General features: G+C 37.7%; 1 protein-coding gene across 1 annotated transcript in view; it reads left to right on the forward strand.

The window, feature by feature from the left end:
• Positions 1-18,818, forward strand: part of LOC122082247 (tripeptidyl-peptidase 2-like) — a 45,650-nt gene extending 26,832 nt beyond the window's left edge. Inside the window, 14 exon segments of the mRNA XM_042649713.1 lie at positions 2,855-2,929; positions 3,019-3,118; positions 3,401-3,480; positions 4,178-4,250; positions 5,956-6,041; positions 6,146-6,197; positions 6,283-6,411; positions 6,623-6,694; positions 9,079-9,171; positions 13,625-13,720; positions 15,491-15,589; positions 15,967-16,059; positions 16,984-17,193; positions 18,522-18,818. Coding sequence (XP_042505647.1) covers positions 2,855-2,929; positions 3,019-3,118; positions 3,401-3,480; positions 4,178-4,250; positions 5,956-6,041; positions 6,146-6,197; positions 6,283-6,411; positions 6,623-6,694; positions 9,079-9,171; positions 13,625-13,720; positions 15,491-15,589; positions 15,967-16,059; positions 16,984-17,193; positions 18,522-18,680 — 1,417 coding nt within the window. The 3' untranslated portion in view covers positions 18,681-18,818.
• The last annotated feature ends 291 nt before the right edge of the window (positions 18,819-19,109 follow it).

The raw sequence follows: 19,109 nt of genomic DNA on the forward strand, positions 1-19,109 counted from the left end.
AAAAAAAAAAAAAATAGTTAACATTGATTTGGAAAACTGAATAAGACAATATTGAACAAAACAAAAGTGCTTGATGACCTGATCCACTACCTTAGAAGAAAGTCTATTTCTTACATCGTTTTTAGTTGATTAATCTTTAACCCCATTTTCCATTCCATTACACAAGAAAAAGGGGAAAAGACTTTCCAGTGTCCAATATGCATGATTGGAGGCCACTTTTCAAAAACTAAAGGGAAACACATGGGGTGGCATTCTACAAGTCCAAGTCAATGATAAAAACCTTTAAAAGAATCTTGAGATCTTTTTCTTAAAGGGGGGGGGGGTTTCTAACAAAAAGATTGGGTTTATATGGCTTGTGGTCAATGTGGGGTGTTTACAGTAGAAATAAGCTTCTGTTCATAAAGTATCACATACTAACAAAATCACGCATTCATTGTGGTAATCATAGCTGGAATAACTAAAACCTGGCATTTGTTACGTTAAATATTAATTTTTTATTTTCTAATTTCCAAATATTTTTCTACTTAATAAAAAAAAAGAGGTGTTCTGTTGTCAGCTTAAATCACCTATGTGTGTTTGAAATTTGATTGCATTGAGAAAGTGTATGCTGGGGTGCTTAGGAACGTGTATGTTGGAGCAGCTGTATGCTGCTGCACTAGTTATATATGAGTTCACTAGGAATATAGGACAAGTTCATGGTGTAGTTTGCTGAGGATATTGTTTTGGGTTTTGAGATTTGTGAGACTAAAAGGGAGTAAATGCCAAGTTAGAACATGGAAATGTTTTAAAAAATAAAAGATTGCCTTGCTATTTTAGAGAGAGGGGTAGAAACAAGGGAGTTGTTAAGATCGTTGACCAGGAAATATCCCACAATGGCCATCTTTGTGATCTTGATTCAATCATTCATGAGAAGGGAGAGATGAAAGATGATGTTCCCTATATAATTATTATGGTGGATGATGGACAGAGAGTTGCTTTTGGAGTACTTTGTGATCAGACCATTAATGTAGGACTATATTGGACACCCAACTAGACCCAAATCTGCAGGAACTTTTAGACCAGAGAACAACCAAAACTAGTAGCAAACTTATAGCAGAAAATCAGACTTCGACCACAAACCAGAATTGATAAACGACCTCAATGAACAGTAACCAGAAGCGAAATAAATCAGCAGCAGTCTTAGGATTAAACCAGAAGTTTTAATAACAATATAACACCTCCAGTAGGTTCAGATCACAGATGCTAAGAGTCCAGAATGTCCCAGTAACACAACAGAAAACAGAATCTAAATCTGGGCATATTTGACAATCGGCCAGAACTGCTTGACAGTTCACTTCAGCAGATCCAGTGGTCTGATTGACCCCAAAATTGGATCGATCCTCCCTCTGGATAGGTTTATCCTTTGATCAGAATATGGAGGCCATCGGATCGCTGGTTCTCCCAAAACAGCTAGGCCGATAGGGAGGAAAACAGAGAAGTTTAACCCAGAAATCTGCAGAGAAGTTAGATCACTTACCTGAACTGTTGGAGAAGAGATTCAATAAGAAAACCGGATAATAAAAGACCCACTCGGACTTCTCGCTGCAGAGTGTTGATCGGATCACACACCAATCCCTAACCCTTGATCAAACACAAAGGTACAGCCATGGAACAACCCAGCTGCAGCAGCATGAGAACTTTTTTTTTTTTTTTAATTGTCAAAATCATGGCTCATAAAAGATCCATCTTCTTTATTTATAATGATGTGGAGGGTTTATAAATAATACAAACTAAGAGTTACTAAATCTGAGTTACTAAAAACTGATTACAAGAAGTTACTAAAAACTGGAAATTGGAATCTAATGAAAATAGAAACTAGTTTTAAACAGAAATTAGAAACTAACAATGACTTGAAATTAGAAACTAACTTAGGACTTCAAAATAGAAACTAAATAAGAAACTATTAAGCTACTAATAATCCCCATCAGAAGCCCAAATCGTGGGCTGACTTGGACCAGATCTGGGTCGACCTAGTCAGCCACTTGGGTCGACCTTGGTCTTGGTTCTCCTTGTGTAAACCCTTGTCGGTATTCATCAACCATACATTTAAAACCAAATATGAAGTTTATAATGTCTTTCAGGCAAGCCGCGCTTTATGAAGTGAATGTTCCAACCAAGAAAGTACACATACTGACATACATAATGGCATGTAGCTGAGATGGATGAGTAGCAGGACTGGAAGGGATGCAAGTAGAAATGAACGCATAGGCATTTAGGCTTTGGGCAATAACTGAAATGCAAGGGGATGCCAACTATAGAGCAATGTTTCAAGACTGGGCCACAGTCGTGGAGTTTACCCAATGATTTGGTCAACAACACAGATGGTTTGACACCCCTAATCTGGCCACTTTCTCTGAAAGGTTACATAGACCAGCCTGGTCAAAGTGGATTTTGAATGAATTCAGATGCATTGATTCTGATTGGTTGAACCAGTGCTGGCTGACCCAGTTATATAATGGATTGAGTGGTCGGGTGGTTTAAGAATTTGCTAAAGGGTTCAAGCATGTGCATAAAAGCCACTGGCTGCACTAGGCAGCAGGTATTTGATGCAAACTGGTTAAAGGACAAGGTGAAAGATTAATATGCTTTGGGTGAAGTAGTGAGGAAGCATCGATGGTTATTATTTAAGAGAATACTGCCTAGACAGAATGGTATGGCGGAACAACTTATGAGGCTTAACCAATAATTAGAATACTCTGCCAGGGGTTTCATACTATTAAACTGTGTAGCCATGTAGATCAAAACAAGCCCATTACCGTTATAGAGAATTGAAACCTTTTTGATTTCCTTACTAATTGACAAATTTTGTGTACAGTGATGTTGCAAACAATGGTCTCTCTGCCCAAACTGTTTATTCAAAGATATATGTAGTGTGGCAATTGGTGGTGAGGTACCTAATACTAAAGCAGATGCACTTGGTAGATATATAAGTTTGGACCCTCATTTGTTTACATCCTGAGTTTCAACCATGGGATGTAGAAATTACACAAATGGTGAGCATCTGTGGTTTTTCCTTTTCCATGTAAAGATTCAAGATAGAAAGTGCAGAGCATGGGATGGTTCTTGCATTACATCTATTGTAAATATTTTCGGTTGTTTATACTAAAATACTATGTCCTGTTTTCTTTGCTCTCTCTCTCCGCTCCCCCTCCCCCCCGGCCCCCTTTTAGTGATCCTGCTGTTTTTTCTTATGGTTTGTTTGTTGTTTGCATGCTATCCAAACAAAGGAAAATTTGCATTGTTTCTTTTGGTTACAATTCAAGGAATGACTTTGAATAGTTTAAATTAAGCCGAAAGGAGATTTTTCCCTAACAGATACAGATGAACTTATTCTCCTTTTCCTCTATTTTTTCAACTATAGCGTGTTTACTCTGTGGGAGATGCCTATCCAAATTCCACAAAACTTCCCAAGGGTGAATACACTTTGCATCTCTATTTAAGGTATGGATATTTTTCTATGAAGGACTTTGATATATGTATCATTATTCACCATATTTGATCACAATTTTTTTTTGATGAATAAATATATATGGACCCAAAAAGAGAAAAATATACAAGGGGGGAAGAGGCACTGGGCCAACCAAGGGAAAAAACCCGATCAAAAAAGGGGGGCTACACCTAATGGATACAAAGCCTGTTCCTTGGAGAGTCAGGGACCGAGTGGTGCGGGAGATCTGCAATTTTGGTGTTGATCGAAGTCTTATTTGATCACATTAAGACTGCTGTACTTTTGGGATTGATGATTTGATAATATATAAGTAAATTGCTACCCTTGTCAAATTGTTCGATGTAAGTTGGGATTTTTATGAATGTTTGAAGCAGTCTTTGTATGTTAATTTGCCTCTGTAAATTCCATATGGGATCAGAGAAGCAAAATGAAAGAAGAAACCACCTCAGTAACATGTGTCAAGAGATTCACATATACTTCTTGTCTTGAGTTTATTCTATCTGACATGATCAGCTACATTGCAAAAGCTCTTCTGCATTCTGTTATTTGAACCACAGTTGAAGTTGAAATTAAGGAAACTAGGTTTCTTTCTTCTTCTTCTTCTTCTTTTTTTTTTTATAATGAAAGAGTATTTGATGTCGATGGACAGTTTCAAGTTCCTTTTTCTCCCAATGCTTATTTATGTTGCAGGCATGATAACGTACAGTGTTTGGAGAAAATGAAGCAGTTAATTTTGTTCATTGAGAGAAACTTGGAAGAAAGGGTAGAATCTCTCTCTCTCTCTCTCTCTCTCTCTCCCCCTTCCTCTAGCAGTTGATTACAACTAATGAACTAAAGAAGTTTACTGAAGTTAGATACCTAGGAAGCATCAAAAGAGGCCATCAGAGAGTGTCCTTAAGAGCAAAAGGAACTGAGAGGGTCAAGGCGTTTCTTGACACAGAAAAACCACCCATGGAGCATGTTGATCTTACAATTAGATTTATTTTGGATCCTATGAAATTGTACGCTTCGCCTTTAACCACAATATAATTAAACTTAATGTCCTATTCACTAGGGCTTTAAATTTTCCTCTTTAGAATAGTTAATTCCAAAATATGGGCCCGTGTAGCACACATCATGTGGTCATTGAATATACCACCATGGTATGAACTCAAATGGATCTGCATAGGGAGAGGAAATCTGAAATCTCTTGCCAGCACCACTAACAAAATCTTCAGTTCTACCTGAGAGAAGGGGCCAGCAGTAGTTGTCACTAGGTCACTGAGTCACTCTGATGGTGACCAAATCCATCATAAAACTACAAGAGTGTGTTTTGCCCTTCTTTCTTGTAGGTGCTCCATAGCAACAGCAAATAAGCAGTGTTGGAAGGAATAACCGTGTTCAGAGAGAGATAGTTATGCTCCTTCAATTCATAGTTGTTTGTAGGAGCTCTATGGTAATACCTAAGAATTCACGTGATGTTCGAAGGAATTAACTCAGTTCAAACCGAAGATATTCAGAAAATGTTGCAATGACTCTTGTGCCTCTCTATCTTCTGAAATACTAAATTACCTATTTTTTTGCATAAGTTGCTCCTTCTAGTCATGGTTGCATAAAGTGTTCATGATGAATTGATTCAAATGATGCGAGATCACCAAATTTATGAGCTTAGGTTGAATCAATCTAAACCTTATTGTGACCTGGTCATTACATAATAAATATATATATACACACACATATATATGAAATTTAGACTATTTTACCGCGGCCTGATTGCTTGACAACCTCTCCATTTATATCTTTATGAGCAATGTTACTTTCAGGTTCACAGTTCATTGAGACCTCATTTTTGTTATTCTGCTATTTTTTCCCTCTCTTTTTCTTTTTTTAATTGGAAAGTACTGCATTTTCTTCACTGTCATAGAAGTTGCTTTCTGAACTTATACCGTCTGCGAAATGCAAATTGCATTTGTTTGAATGGGACTATTCAGCCTTTAATTGGTGCAGGATATCTGTTAATGAGATTTTAATCCTCCATTCATCTTATTGTGGACTAGACTCAAATTATTGAGAATATTTGTTATTACTTAAAATACTATTTGGAGCAGGAAAATTCATTTAGTCAGCTGAATTTGGCTTCTTTAGCTAACTTTTCTCCTTGCCGTTCTGGTAATGAATTTTTTATTCACCCAAAAAAATCACATACGTGAATGGAGATTTAAAATTAGAATTTATTTTATCTAATATGCCCCTTGGTCAAGTATGTAGCATTAACTTGTGGTGATTAATCATGAATGTTAAAGTGTGGAAAAAATTATTTCATTTGTTCGCACATCATGGAAGTTAAATCTATGATATCTGTTTCAATGTTTTGGTGAAATATCTATTTCAATGATGAAGGCATTTAAGTTTGAAATGTCACGATTTCATCTTTTAGGACAGCCAAAATATTCATGTGATAGAATTTAAAATTTTCTTTATGAATCCAGGAGTCCATCCGTCTCAGCTTTTTTTCTCAACCAGATGGTCCTATGATGGGAAATGGTAGTTTTAGCTCCGCAGTTTTAGTCCCTGGGTATGTGTAATTTCCCTAGTAATCTGTTTTTGACCCATTTATGAGGCCAAAGTTCATGTGCCAATTTGCCATACATCTCATGTCTTATGTTTTACTAACTTCAGATCTGTAGAAGCATTTTACGTGGGCCCACCAACAAAAGACAAGCTTCCGAAGGTATTCCATTTGAGGAACAATCTTTAAAGAATCATTATTTTATTTTGTGCTGCATACATTTTGTGAAATTTTCAATATATTGCAGAACTGTCCAGCAGGATCTGTGTTGCTTGGGCAAATTTCTTATGGGAGTCTCTCACTTGGGGTTACAGAAAATGCAGAAAAAAAAGACCCTGTATCTTATCAGATTTCATATGTAGTACCACCAAATAAGGTTGGTATATTTATTTCTACACCTTTTGCCTTTCTACTGTACTAGTCCCTCAACATCATAAGTGATTGAGTTCCTACGTGCTAAGATATTTTCTCGGCACCTTAAGTTGCATGCTAAGCACTATATCTTTCATATTGTTTCAGCAGTGTGTTGCAAATGGATATTTATATTTAAATTTTAAACTATCCCCTTTATTTATTTATGGGTGTAGGCTGATGAGGAAAAAGGAAAGGATTTTTCTCCAGCCTGTGCTAAGAGTGTGTCTGAACGTTTGGAAGAAGAGGTATCGAGATGCTTCTTAATGGATTATGCACTGGAATTTTTCTTTATAGTGTGTCGGTGCATTTATTTATATATTTCTGCATATGTCATTTTAACATTTCTGCATCTCTGTATGCACTCCTGATTCTGTTAGTATCAATTTGGACTTAAATCTGAGCTACCTGGTTTTGGAAACGGTTCAACTATTGGGGATGCTCAGCTTAGTTTGAAGCACATGTAGTGTTTTCGATAAGCTGCCTTTATTTCCATGTCATATAGGTGGTGTTTTATCTGCAGTAGACTGTAAAGGTGATTGTTTAATTTCTTTTGCCATCGTAGAGTGGCATTTGAAAAGCCTCATATGCAGTGGATAGAAATCATGTTTCACTGCTTCTGGGCTGGTTCAAGAGTTATTGTGTCCTAGATTTCTATATCGAAACACAGAATAGTGTCCAGGCTATGAAGTGGAAGCTGGTCATACCTTACTCAACTCCTCTCCCAAAAAAAAAAAATGTAATGCTGTGTCCTGATCCTATTTTGAAATTTGGATTTGGAAATATTATTGCTTGTTCATAAAATGTAGACCTGGAAGGCTGGACCTGTGTCACTACATGATAAATGTGCTTGTAAGCATCCTTGCTATTGTCTTAAAAGTTTCAGGACATTTAGGCCGTCTTAGAATGGCATGTAAAGTGCAAAAGGAGCTGGGACATCACTATTTTCTACTTTTTCTTGTGTTGGAAGAAACGATGTAAAATTGCACTGCAATGCTATAGAATCCAAATGACTATTCTTTTATTGAATGGTTCTTCCTTCCAATCTACATGTTACTTGCAAACCAATTTATTCCAATTTTGAATGCATTTTTTTCAGTTTATTTGAACTTTACTAGTTTTCTTAATATATCACTTAAAAAACATGCTTCCAAAAACACTATTAGCTTCACTTTTAGGGGGGGGGGTGAGTGAATGGATCGACTGGCTATTAAAAATGATTGGGGTCCTGATTTTATTAGGGGGGTTAGTGTTATAAATGTTTTGCATATTTTGTGATCAAGAAAAATACTTGTATATATTTTTTGATATATTAATAAGAGAAAAGGTATAGGTGAGCAACTATTTCAGCCATGTCTAGTGCTGTCATGGCTAATTCAAATATTGGATAAATTGAGCATTGGATTGTTTACATGTCAAATTTCATGGCTTGCTCATATGTATGATCTAGCATATTTGGATTTTCTCTTCTTGTATTTTCAGCTGCCTAACCAATGGAAGGCTGATATGGGAATCCTGACTGTTGAATGACTAGGGAATCATGTGGGTTGGCCGTTTATAAAATTTTGAAGCCAAACTTGAACTATGGGCCTATGGCACGGAAGCTTTCCCCTAGTATCATCAACCATCAAAATCTTGACATAATTGGTCTATTGATTTAACCATATTCTGTAATGCTTTTGGCTGACACGAGTCAGGGGCTACGGAGACAATCTGTCTGCAAAATTTGAGCACCAACTAATTAAGCTACCACATAGCAGATAAAAGCGCCACCTTGGGCAACCATGCTGATCATAAAATCTTTCTTTTGCTTTTTGTTCAAAGAATAAAAGGCAGCAATTGATTGGCCTCTACCCACTACACATGGTTCTAATAATCGGTACCGGAATGGGCATGTCGGCTGATCCCGATCCCGATCCCAATACAGACTGGGTGAATCGGGAAAAAATGGTTCTGTTTTGAAATTATGCTCGATATGGTCCAGTGGATCTGTATCATTATCGGTATCATACCACGATCGACCGAGACCAATATGGACACCGATACCGATACTATAACCTTGCTTCTATGCGGGTAAATCAATCTCTTCTGGTCTTGAACAAAAGCGGAGAAAACCACTTTTTCTCATTAAGATTGCCAGTTAAATTAAGAAGGATATGCTTAATCTATAGCCCAAATAGTTAATTTAGTGAATTCCAATACCAACCATGAATTCAAGTGTTTGAGTCCAGCATATCTAACCAAAAGGAATATAAAATAGAATTATTGATGGCCGCAACATGATAATTGTTTTCTTAAGTCATAGAATGATTTCCAGTTTGGTGGAGTCTAGAGAATGAAGGAAAGTACTTAAGTTTTTCTGGCCATTTCTAGCAGATTATTGTGAGCAAAACTTTTCTCTTGATGTTGCAAAATCATTTTTGGTAGTATATGTGCACAACTTTTGTGTCATTTGAAAACTTTGACTCCTAATATATTTATGTGCGAAGATGCTTCCATTTATATCTAAATAACCTATTCATGTTTTAGCATCTCATGTTCCTTGCCCATATTTGATGTGTAATTTTGGCATTCAATGATTAAAAATTCTATATTTGAGAAACTCATGGGTTAGTTCCTATTGGCCGATCAGGTTAGAGATGTGAAGATAAAATTTTTGGCAAGCATGAAGCAAGGCACTGAAGAAGAACGCTCAAAATGGAAACAGCTATGCAATTCCCTTAAGGTATAAGGTTCCTCCCACTATGAATGTGAAGAAGAGGCATCCATAAGTAAGATTCTGGTTCATTTCATTTTAGATTCGTATAAAATCATCTAACTTTTATTCATCATACATGTCTCTCATCTGTGTTTACTTGTATATCTGGTCTAGGGAGGTATTCATGATACATAACAACAACAACAACAACACACTCTTACATCTACTGGTTTGATGTCTTTGTGCTTCCCTAATCCACCATCAAGGCTGCTCCCTCTTTTTCTCCTTCCTCTGGAAAGGTGTGGATTCAACCAAATTCCTCCACCCCATCGGTTGGTCCTTTGTCTGCCTTCCCAAGTCTGAGGGAGGTCTCACATTAAGAAGGATCAAAGACGTCAACTCTGCTGGCATCCTCAAGCTGGTTTCGAAGCTTTCCTCCAAGCAGAACAACATTTGGGTCTCTTTGGTCTACTCCTCTCTTCTCCGTAAAGACTCTTTGTGGACCATTCCCCCTGCCCAAGACGCCTCTTGGGTTTGGCGCAAAATCCTTTAAGCTAGCCATTAGCCATGGATTTCATCCATTGCAAGATTGGAAATAGTCTTTCCACCTTCCTTTGGCTTGATAATTGAAATCCTAGTGGTGTTCTTTACTTGATAGTGGGGCCTAGATCTGTTTACTCCTCTGGTCTAGCCAAAGATACCCTTGTCTCCTCCATCATCTCTTATAGTTTTTTGGTCCCCCCCCCCCCCCAACACTTCCCCTCCTCTTTCTACCATATGGTCCTCTCTCTCTCGCCTTCCCCATTCTGTGGGGAAGACATAGTCATTTGGTCTTCTTCCTCTTCTTCTGTTTGGCACCTTGTGAGGGCCTGAGGCACCCCTTCCCCTTGGTATAAAATCGTCTGGTTCAAATCTCACATCCCCTGGCATAGCTTCATTGTTTGGTTATCTCTTTCCAATTGTCTCCCCACCCATCCTTCTTTATCCACCGCAATATTCCTGTCCCTCTCGTTTGTTGCCTTTGCTGGGATGGATCTAAAGATACCAACCACCTCTTCCTTGAGTGCCCTTTCACTTCCACCATCTGGATGCGAGTCCTTGCTAGTTGTTGGCCTACCAGGTGGTGCCCCCTTCCCCTCTCGAGGGAATGATTTGGATTGATATGACCTCTATTGGGAACTCCATTTGTAACACTACCAGTAAGCTCACCTTCAGGGTGGCTATTAACCATATTTGGATGGAGCGCAACCTCCATTGATGGACCTCCGACACTCAGTCTTTCTACAAGATTTGGAATGCCATCTACTTTGAGGTTTCCTCCAAAATTCCTCTGATCCCTTGTCTTCCTATTATAAACTCCCAAAGGAATAGTCTCATTGTTGCTTCTTGGGGTTTACCCTCTTCTATTTTGCTCCCCCCTCCCCTGCCCTTAGGGGTTGTAGCATTGCTTGGTGTATTTTTCTTCCCCCCCCTTCTCTTCTTTATAGGTAGGGAGGGAAGTAGGTAACCGCCAGGAGACTCGAACTCGAGACCTCCTGGTGATTGTGAGATTTTTGCACACCACAACTCACCAACTGTGCTGAATAGTTGTTCACTGCTTATTGGGGCGTCCTCAGGCTTCCTTTGAACATGGCCATGCCACCTCAAGCGACTTTTGCGAAGCTTGTCATTGATCAGGGCAACTCCCAAATCATCTCTAATATGCTCATTCCTTACTTTATCCTTCCTAGTTTTGCTGCACATCCTTTTTAACATCCTCATCTTAGGTTCTCAGCTACACACTTCTCTATATGACACTTTTTAACTACCCAACATTTTGCCCCGCATATCATAGCCAGTCACACAACAGTCCTATAGAACTTTCCCTTAAGCTTTTAAGGGGTACACTGATCACACAACACTCCAGATGCACCTCTTCACTTCATCCATCCCAGTTTAATTTTGTGTGAAACATTATCCTCTATGTCACCTTTTTTATTTATAAATTATAATTGAACCCAGATATCTAAAATAGTCATTTTGTGGGATCTCTCTCTCCTCAGTTTTCATAATCTCATTATCTATCAATCTATCATAGAGTGACTAAAGTTGCACATCATATACTAATCTTAAAACGTCTCATTTGTATGTTTTACATGTATTCATGATACATGTCTCTCATTTGTATGTTTTACATGTATTCATGATTTATGTCTCTCATTTGTATGTTTTACATGTAGACCTGGTTCTATGGAGGATCTTATTTTTCAGATTTCATTTTCAAATACCAACTTATAAGTTCCATTTTATCTCTGGCTTAGCGAGATTCTTGACTAAGTTATATGTTTCCACTTCCTTGCTTCAATTAGCAATGTAGTATGGCTTTTGACTTATGCCAACCCCATCTAATATTTGGGAGTAGAATACCCTTTTTGGCAAGCACAATATTTACTTATATTGATAAAATAGAATAGTTGCACAATATGATAAGGACTCCACTAACACAAGACTTCTCTATTAAGAAAATTCCATGGACCATAACTACCCTCTAGTAAAGGAAAAAAAAAAAAGGGCATAGCCAATGCACAAGGCTCCCACCACTGCGAGGTCTGGGGAAGGTCATAATGTACGCAGCCTTACCCCCACTTCACAAAGAGGCTGTCACCCAACTGAAACCCACGATGATAATAATAATAAATCACAGACTATAGTGTTGATGTATACATTGATGTTGCCCTTCCCCAACAGTTTGAGCTTTTTGGTGAAATGGTAGCAAACATTGTATCAGAGCAGGGAGGTCAAGTTTTTGACTCTTGGGGAGTGCATCAAAAGAGTTTTCCTGACATTTCTTCTCCCTCAATGCTGTGTGAGCTCCATTTGCAAGTACCACAAGATCTTGGCCTGCACATTTAGGGAGTGTTGATGTATACATTGACGTTGTCCTTACCTAACTTTTAGGTGAAATGGTAGTGAACATATAGACAATAACTTCCAAGTTCCAACTATAAACTTTAACAAACAGAATCAAGTGCTCATCTGTTCCTGTCATGTCTGTTTAATTGGGCTGCGTGGGCCGTGGGGAGATATTCTAGACTAAACTATTTATTAAAAATAAATAAACTAAGTGCTTGCCATGTTGGGCATTCCTAATCTGATTGTTTCCTGGGGCTTGCGTCCATCAACGGCAAGTGGTCAAATGTGGAAGGGAGGTACACAAGTGTTCTAAGAAACAAGAAAACTTCTATCGATCAACTTCAGTTGCAGATCCTTAGAACCATCACTTGTTCGCCTCAAATGTCCAGAATTATAGAAATTTTATGTGAGGCTGAATATAATGCTAATGATGCAGTTGGGCGTCGGAAGATTTGGGGTTAATTTAGTACTTTGAATATTAATTTGTTTGCTTATTGTTGAGTAGGGTGTCCATCAAGTAAGTTGGGAGACTTTATTTCAGTTGCTAATTTAGGTTAATTTCCATTGTTACACTTTGATTTTCTTTTACATAGCCATGTAACACGGTAGACAGACGATTTTAGATTTTTGAGGAATTGAATGAATGATTTTTGCTTGGCTTGATACCATGGCTGCAGTGAACTGCAATTATTTCCCCTTCCCCTGACTAGCTTCTCCTCTTCCCTCTCCTTTCTCCTCCTCTTTTCTGGTTCTATTTTGGACTGTCCTCTCCTTGCCGAAAATCCCGTGTCTGGCGATAATTGCAGACCTACTCAAGCCCTTAGATCTCTTTAGTGCTTGAACAGCTTGGGCTGAGATTTTGGACGAAGGTTCTCCTCCCTTGGGCGACTCTAATCCTTGAATCTTAGGCCTGAAAGTGACCTGTATTGTGAGGATCGAAGTCAGCTTCAGATCTGGATGTAACCTACCGCCCAAAACAGGTTCAGGAATTTATTTTCAGCTTCTGGGATGAACAATTGACTGCTTGTTTGCTGGAATCAGTAGACCTTGGTGTTGCAATCATATGTCTGAAGTTTCAGGCTCATCGGATTCTTATTGAAGGAGTTCTCCAAATCTGAAGGATTGCTGGACTTCCGCTCCTGTTCTTCTTGGCCCAAGGTTGAAGACTTCATAAAAAACTGCCATTCTCTTTTGACATTTGGTTACGAAATTTGTGCTATTTGTTATTTAAGTGGGCCCTAAGCGATCCAAGTCCGATTTTGGAATCCGGATTCACATCAGTTAATGGGTATCTTGGGTTTTAATTACTGAAGGGATTGTGTGTCGTATTTTTTGCATATTCTTGGGTTGTATAGCTCCCTTTATCTGTGGTGGCTACCTTGCTCATTTTTCTTTCTTTTACTACAAAATAAATTGACGCTCTAAAAAAAATTATATATATATATTAATAATTTATTAAATCTGAACTCTAAAAGATAATATTTAGGTGGAAATTGCATCTCGTGGACCATAAGTTTCTCCCATTGAGTTTGGCATGAGCTTCACAGCCTCTTTCAATTATTGACTCGTCTGAATTTGCATTTTGTAGGTTCAATACCCAAAATACATGCCATTGGTTGCTAAAATCTTGGAGAGCTTGGTCTCTCGAGGTAGTGATGAAGACAAGATTCGCTTTAATGAGGAGGTAATTTTCATTTTTTTGAAACATTTAAGTAGATGTTTCTTCATCCATAATCATTTGTATCATTTAGTTTAAAAAGGAAACAAGAAAATCTGATTTTGAAATGAGCATGTTCTAAATATTCAGAATGAAAACTATTATGATGCCGAAGAGTTTTGGCTGACTTTGCCCCTTAGCCTTTTCACTATTGAGAATGTACTGAATATTCTAATTCTATATTTCCATTTCACTGTTTTGCTTTTTGTTGATTCACCTACTTGTTTCCATTCTCTGAGACATTGATGAACTGCCCCCCTTATGTGGTCTTCATGCATTTTTTTAAATTTCCCTCATTGAATGAAGGATTGGGGTGGTTTTGACTTCAGATCTGAGGTTTGATTTCGTTCTGCTTACCCAGAATCTTAAATGAACACGTTCCTTTTGGCTTTTCCTATTCTGTTTCTTACCCTCCACAACACCCTCTGTTGTTGGTGTTAGAGTTGATGGTGAATATTTCAGTTAAACAAGGAAAGGGTGAAACAGCAAGTGTGAATCCAAAACACTCAGTGCCCTGTATAAGGAGAAAGGAATGTAGGACTAAGATTATGTTCAAGCTGGCTCTGCTCAAATTATTATCAGTACTAAGTTGGGCTAACATAATATATTATGCATCTCTACAGGACAAAATTCATCATGTTATGGAAGATAATTTTCTCTTATTTCCTTTTATTAAGTCACATTTCCCCCTTCTTTCACAAGTTTGAGATTTCAAGGATATTATGTGCATTCGCTTTTGAGGTCTTGGGCTTTTCATGATCTGTATTGATTTCACAAAAATAGATAACTTGGAATTTTTTGGGGAGAACATTGTGGGCATTTTGACTTCTTTGAAATTTCAGCAATATTTTACCTTTTCTGTGAACTTAAGGAAAATTTGAATTTCCCTTTATCTTATCATTCACCCAAGAAAAATGGTGTTTTGGAAAATTTTTCAATGCTTCCAATATGTGTCATACAAATTGAAGTTAACATTGAGAATCAAATTAGAGACAGTTTGGCTAATTAAATTTGACTTAAATAAATAGGGGTTGGAAATAAACTTATGATTGATTGTTGAGAATGAATTTGGGCTGGTTCAAGGTTTGGATCCAATCAGGTCCTTCTTGTATGTGTTAAGGAAAGATGAAGCTGCAACTATGGGTATTTAAAGTTTGTCATTGTTGTGTTGATATACATTGTTGTAGACCTGTGGCCCTTAACAGTTCGAGATAAGTGGTTGTAACATGGTATCAGAGCCAAGAGGTCAGGTGTTCGATCCCTGGTATGTGTGAGATGTTTCTGTTGTGTGTTGTTGTGACCTATGCATTGTACTCTTGGTAACACATGCAAAGCTGTGCTTGTGGGGCCTGCATGTGCAGGTTGGTGTTGTTATGTGTTGATAGATGTTGTGACCCTTCCTTAACAGGTCGAGCTTTTGGGATAAACGATTCTGACAGCCATATCGGATCCATCAGAATCTTGAGTGTGTTGTAGGTCCACAGAAAATCTGAGATGGATTAGTTATGGATTCCCTTGTATAAGGTTGTGTCCAGAACCACATATGCATGGATCTGATCCGTTTTGAATCATTTTATGACATATTCTCTATTTGTGGGTCAAGAATGTAAATTTATATATTTCAACTTAAGCTTTGTTCACAATTACTAGAGGCGCATTCAACTCTCATGTTGGTTTGTTCTAATTCTGAACCGCCACTTTGCAGGTTTGTTCTAATTCTGAACTGCCAATTTGCAGGTTATTGAAGCGGCAAATGATGTGATTGACAGTATTGACAAAGATGAACTGGCAAAATATTTTTCAGTGAAAAGTGATCCTGAAGATGATGAGGGAGAGGTGCATATATATTGCCATTACATTCTTAGCAGAAAAAAAAAATAATAACAATAACAATAATATGTCTTAAGATAAAATATGATAATGCATGCTTGTCATCAAATCATAACTCCAACTTCATAAACTTGGAGTTCTGATGGCCTGCTATGCCAGCCAACTTTGGTAGCATTCAGGAGCATCATGAATTTCAGCAGATGGCTGGTTTTAGCAGGTTTTCCACTTCTCTGTGTTCTTCTTTTCCTAAATCTTTTCAATTGTTGATTTCTTTGGTTTTACATTACATTGTTATTCCATTTTAGGCTGTGTAATGGACAAATCACATTTCTAAATGTATTTCATGTTGTGAATTTGTTTCTTTCTTCTTTTTTCTTCTGTAGAAAATCAAGAAGAAGATGGAGGTCACCCGTGACCAGTTAGCCGAGGCTTTGTATCGAAAGGGACTAGCACTTGCAGAGATTGAACGTTGCAGGGTATGAAATGGCTTCATCTGCAATTTTATGTTTCACATGTTTTCAAAATTTTGTTCTTTTGCCAATATGTTCTTAAATTTTATCTTTATTGGATATAAATATGATGTCCGCATGGGAAGCCAATATGTTTGGTCTGTTGAATGTATACATCTCATGTCTCGGAAATCTTGGGAATTACAACTTCAGGTTTGACCAAAATTTAGAGTTCCGTTTTCTTTATGTGCATTGTTGTATTTTCTATCTTCAGAATTCACATTGTAGGAAAGCCAACTTTTGAGTTTTGTTATATACTTCAATAGTTTTTTCCATTTCATTTCTTAATGGTGTTGGATATTCATAGTGACCAAATCAAATGAGAGAACATAAATTCCATTCTTAAAGAACATATTAACTTTGCATCACAATTATCCCACACCCATGTTGACTCTTTTCCTTATGTGTTTATTCAGATATTCTTACTGTCTTATTCCTCAACTGAAATTGAGTCTCGTCTTTACCTACTAAGCTGCAAAATAATTTTTCTAAATTTATGTATTTCAGTAGATTTTCTTTCCTAAATATCACATTATATTTTGTGAAATTGTAGAATATGGTGGGCTATGGGAATTCACATCTCCCTCTAACCTATAACCAGTAATGGTGGTTCTAGATTTTGTTATGCTTTGGCAAAGGTTCAATTTATCTCACATTTGAGAGTACTGACATGCCAATATTTGTGAAATGACAACTGTAGACATTTTGTATCATGCCTATAACAACAATAAGGTCTATATCCTGACAATTGCTGTGACAACCACGACAACTGATTCTCTATCCTGACAATTGCTATGATTCTTAGCTTACTTTGCTGAAGTAATAATTTTTTGGTATGATTATGAGTCATGGAAGGTAGTTTGAGTTCTACGCTTGTCAATTTTGTGGCAGCGTGAGAAAGCACCAGCAGATACCACCGCAAGCAGTGAAGATTTGGATGGCCCAAAGAAGGAAGTTCTGCCAGACTCTAGCAACCAGCCAGATTTGTTTGAAGAAAACTTCAAACAACTTATGGGATGGGTGGATGTGAAATCCTCCAAGTATAGAAAGCTTTTAGTTGTTCGTGAGAAACGTGCTGGAAGACTTGGAACAGCATTAAAGGTAATCTCCTCAACCACATCTATTATGTCACTCAAGCATCTCATTGGTGATTGAAATTACAATTGAATAATAAGACACAAAAACTAGAAAGATGTCCTTTTTTAGGTTCATTATTTAAAAATAAAAAGAGAAAGGGAAAAGGCTTTCATTCAGCACATTCAATGTGGCTTCAAAGGACTATCCATGTTCAGCCATAACTCCCTATGTGGCGATATCTGCTGGTCGTCTGACTATTGGGAAGATGCGGAATTCCCTAGAGGGTCATGTATCAAATATGATGGTCAATCTCAACCGCACGATGCAGGTGTCACAGGTCCTAAAACAGTCCCAAACAGATTTTATATTTTTGAAACAGCTTTCAAAACATTTTTTGACACATCAAAAAGTCAGATTGGTTTGAAACTAAACAATAACTAAAAGATGATATGGAAAACATGTCCACTGAATTTGAACCATAACCAAACAGGCACATGGCTTCTATGGCTGTTTTTGCTGGGTTAGCTCCTGGCATTTTATTTGCCTGAAACTTTCCTCCCACAAAAAGTTAGAGCTCAATGTCTGACCCCTGGTCTGGAGAAGTGGGTAAGTGGACTGGGTTGCAAGCTTGTGGCCCTGGAGATGGAAGTACTGGAGGTCCTGTGGTGTAGCTGTTATTTTGGTACATATTAAAATTTAGGCATGAAAGTGCAAATCTTCCCCAGCTTGAATTGTGGAAATGTTTCATTGTCTATTCAATCGCAGCTTAGTTGCCAGTTTAGATCTGCAAGCTGGCAATTTTAACAATAGTGAAAATGACATGCCCCCTCCCCTCCCCCCCCCTCCCCGTCAAAAAAAAAAAAAAAACTCCTACCTGGCCCTTTTCCTGCCCATAGAAAAATGAGCAGTAGGGGATTTTATTCCTGATTTTTTTTTTTTTTTGGTTCTACTTCTGCTACCTATGCTATAAAGTCAGTATTGTTAACCTTCCCTAGGTTTGGGCATTTGCCTTTAAAAGATGTTCTGAATATAAAATTTTAGCTATGCAATATGATGTCCCCCCAACCCCACCTTTTTTCTGTAACTTAAACAACAGTGAATGCAAACATTTAGCAGGGTTATCTTATTTTGGAATGTGGCTTAAAGAGTAAGAACTGTTGAAAATGACAAGACTTTGGAGTCACAATGTAACTTTGACTTCCTTTAGTTGCATTATTGAATTAAACCCAAACATCGTTGTTCTGACTGAATCATAAAATGGAACACCAGGGGATTAAGATCAATCTGGTAAAACTAAAACTACCAATAGTGTGATTAATCTTCTATGCTAACACTGCTATCTATTTGACCAGGTACTAAATGAAATGATTCAAGATGACGGGGAGCCGGCAAAGAAGGAACTGTATGATCTAAAGCTCTCTTTACTTGATGAAATCGGCTGGGACCATGTGGCGGCTTATGAGAGGAAGTGGATGCATGTACGCTTCCCTGCAAGTTTACCCCTGTTTTGAAAGTTCATTTGTATGATCATTATTATTACACAATAAGGGGCTTGTCCTTTCCTTTTTTCAATTAAGTTGGACACCATGTAGCCAGAATGGATTATTGTCAGTATTCTAAAATGTAGGATGAACTTCGATCTTGTCCAAGATAGTCTACTCAGTACTCACCCACCTAGCTGTGATATAAGTTTTTCATTTGGGCATATCATTCCGCTTTAGTGAATGCTATTAATCGGATTGGGTGCGCGACATCTATAACCTCAATTGATGGAATCCAAAGATCATCCCAAATCTCAATTGATCGCTCATGCTCGGTTATCCAGATGAGGTCCTTATACAGTAAGCCCTTCCATTTCAGAATACTCGTCCTCTCCAGGATGAATTGACATTGGTCTGTACTCGTTGTGTGAATGAGTCGTGTCCATGATGAATCCAAGT

This window comes from Macadamia integrifolia, chromosome 6 (assembly GCF_013358625.1).
Source record: "Macadamia integrifolia cultivar HAES 741 chromosome 6, SCU_Mint_v3, whole genome shotgun sequence".
NCBI lineage: Eukaryota > Viridiplantae > Streptophyta > Magnoliopsida > Proteales > Proteaceae > Macadamia > Macadamia integrifolia.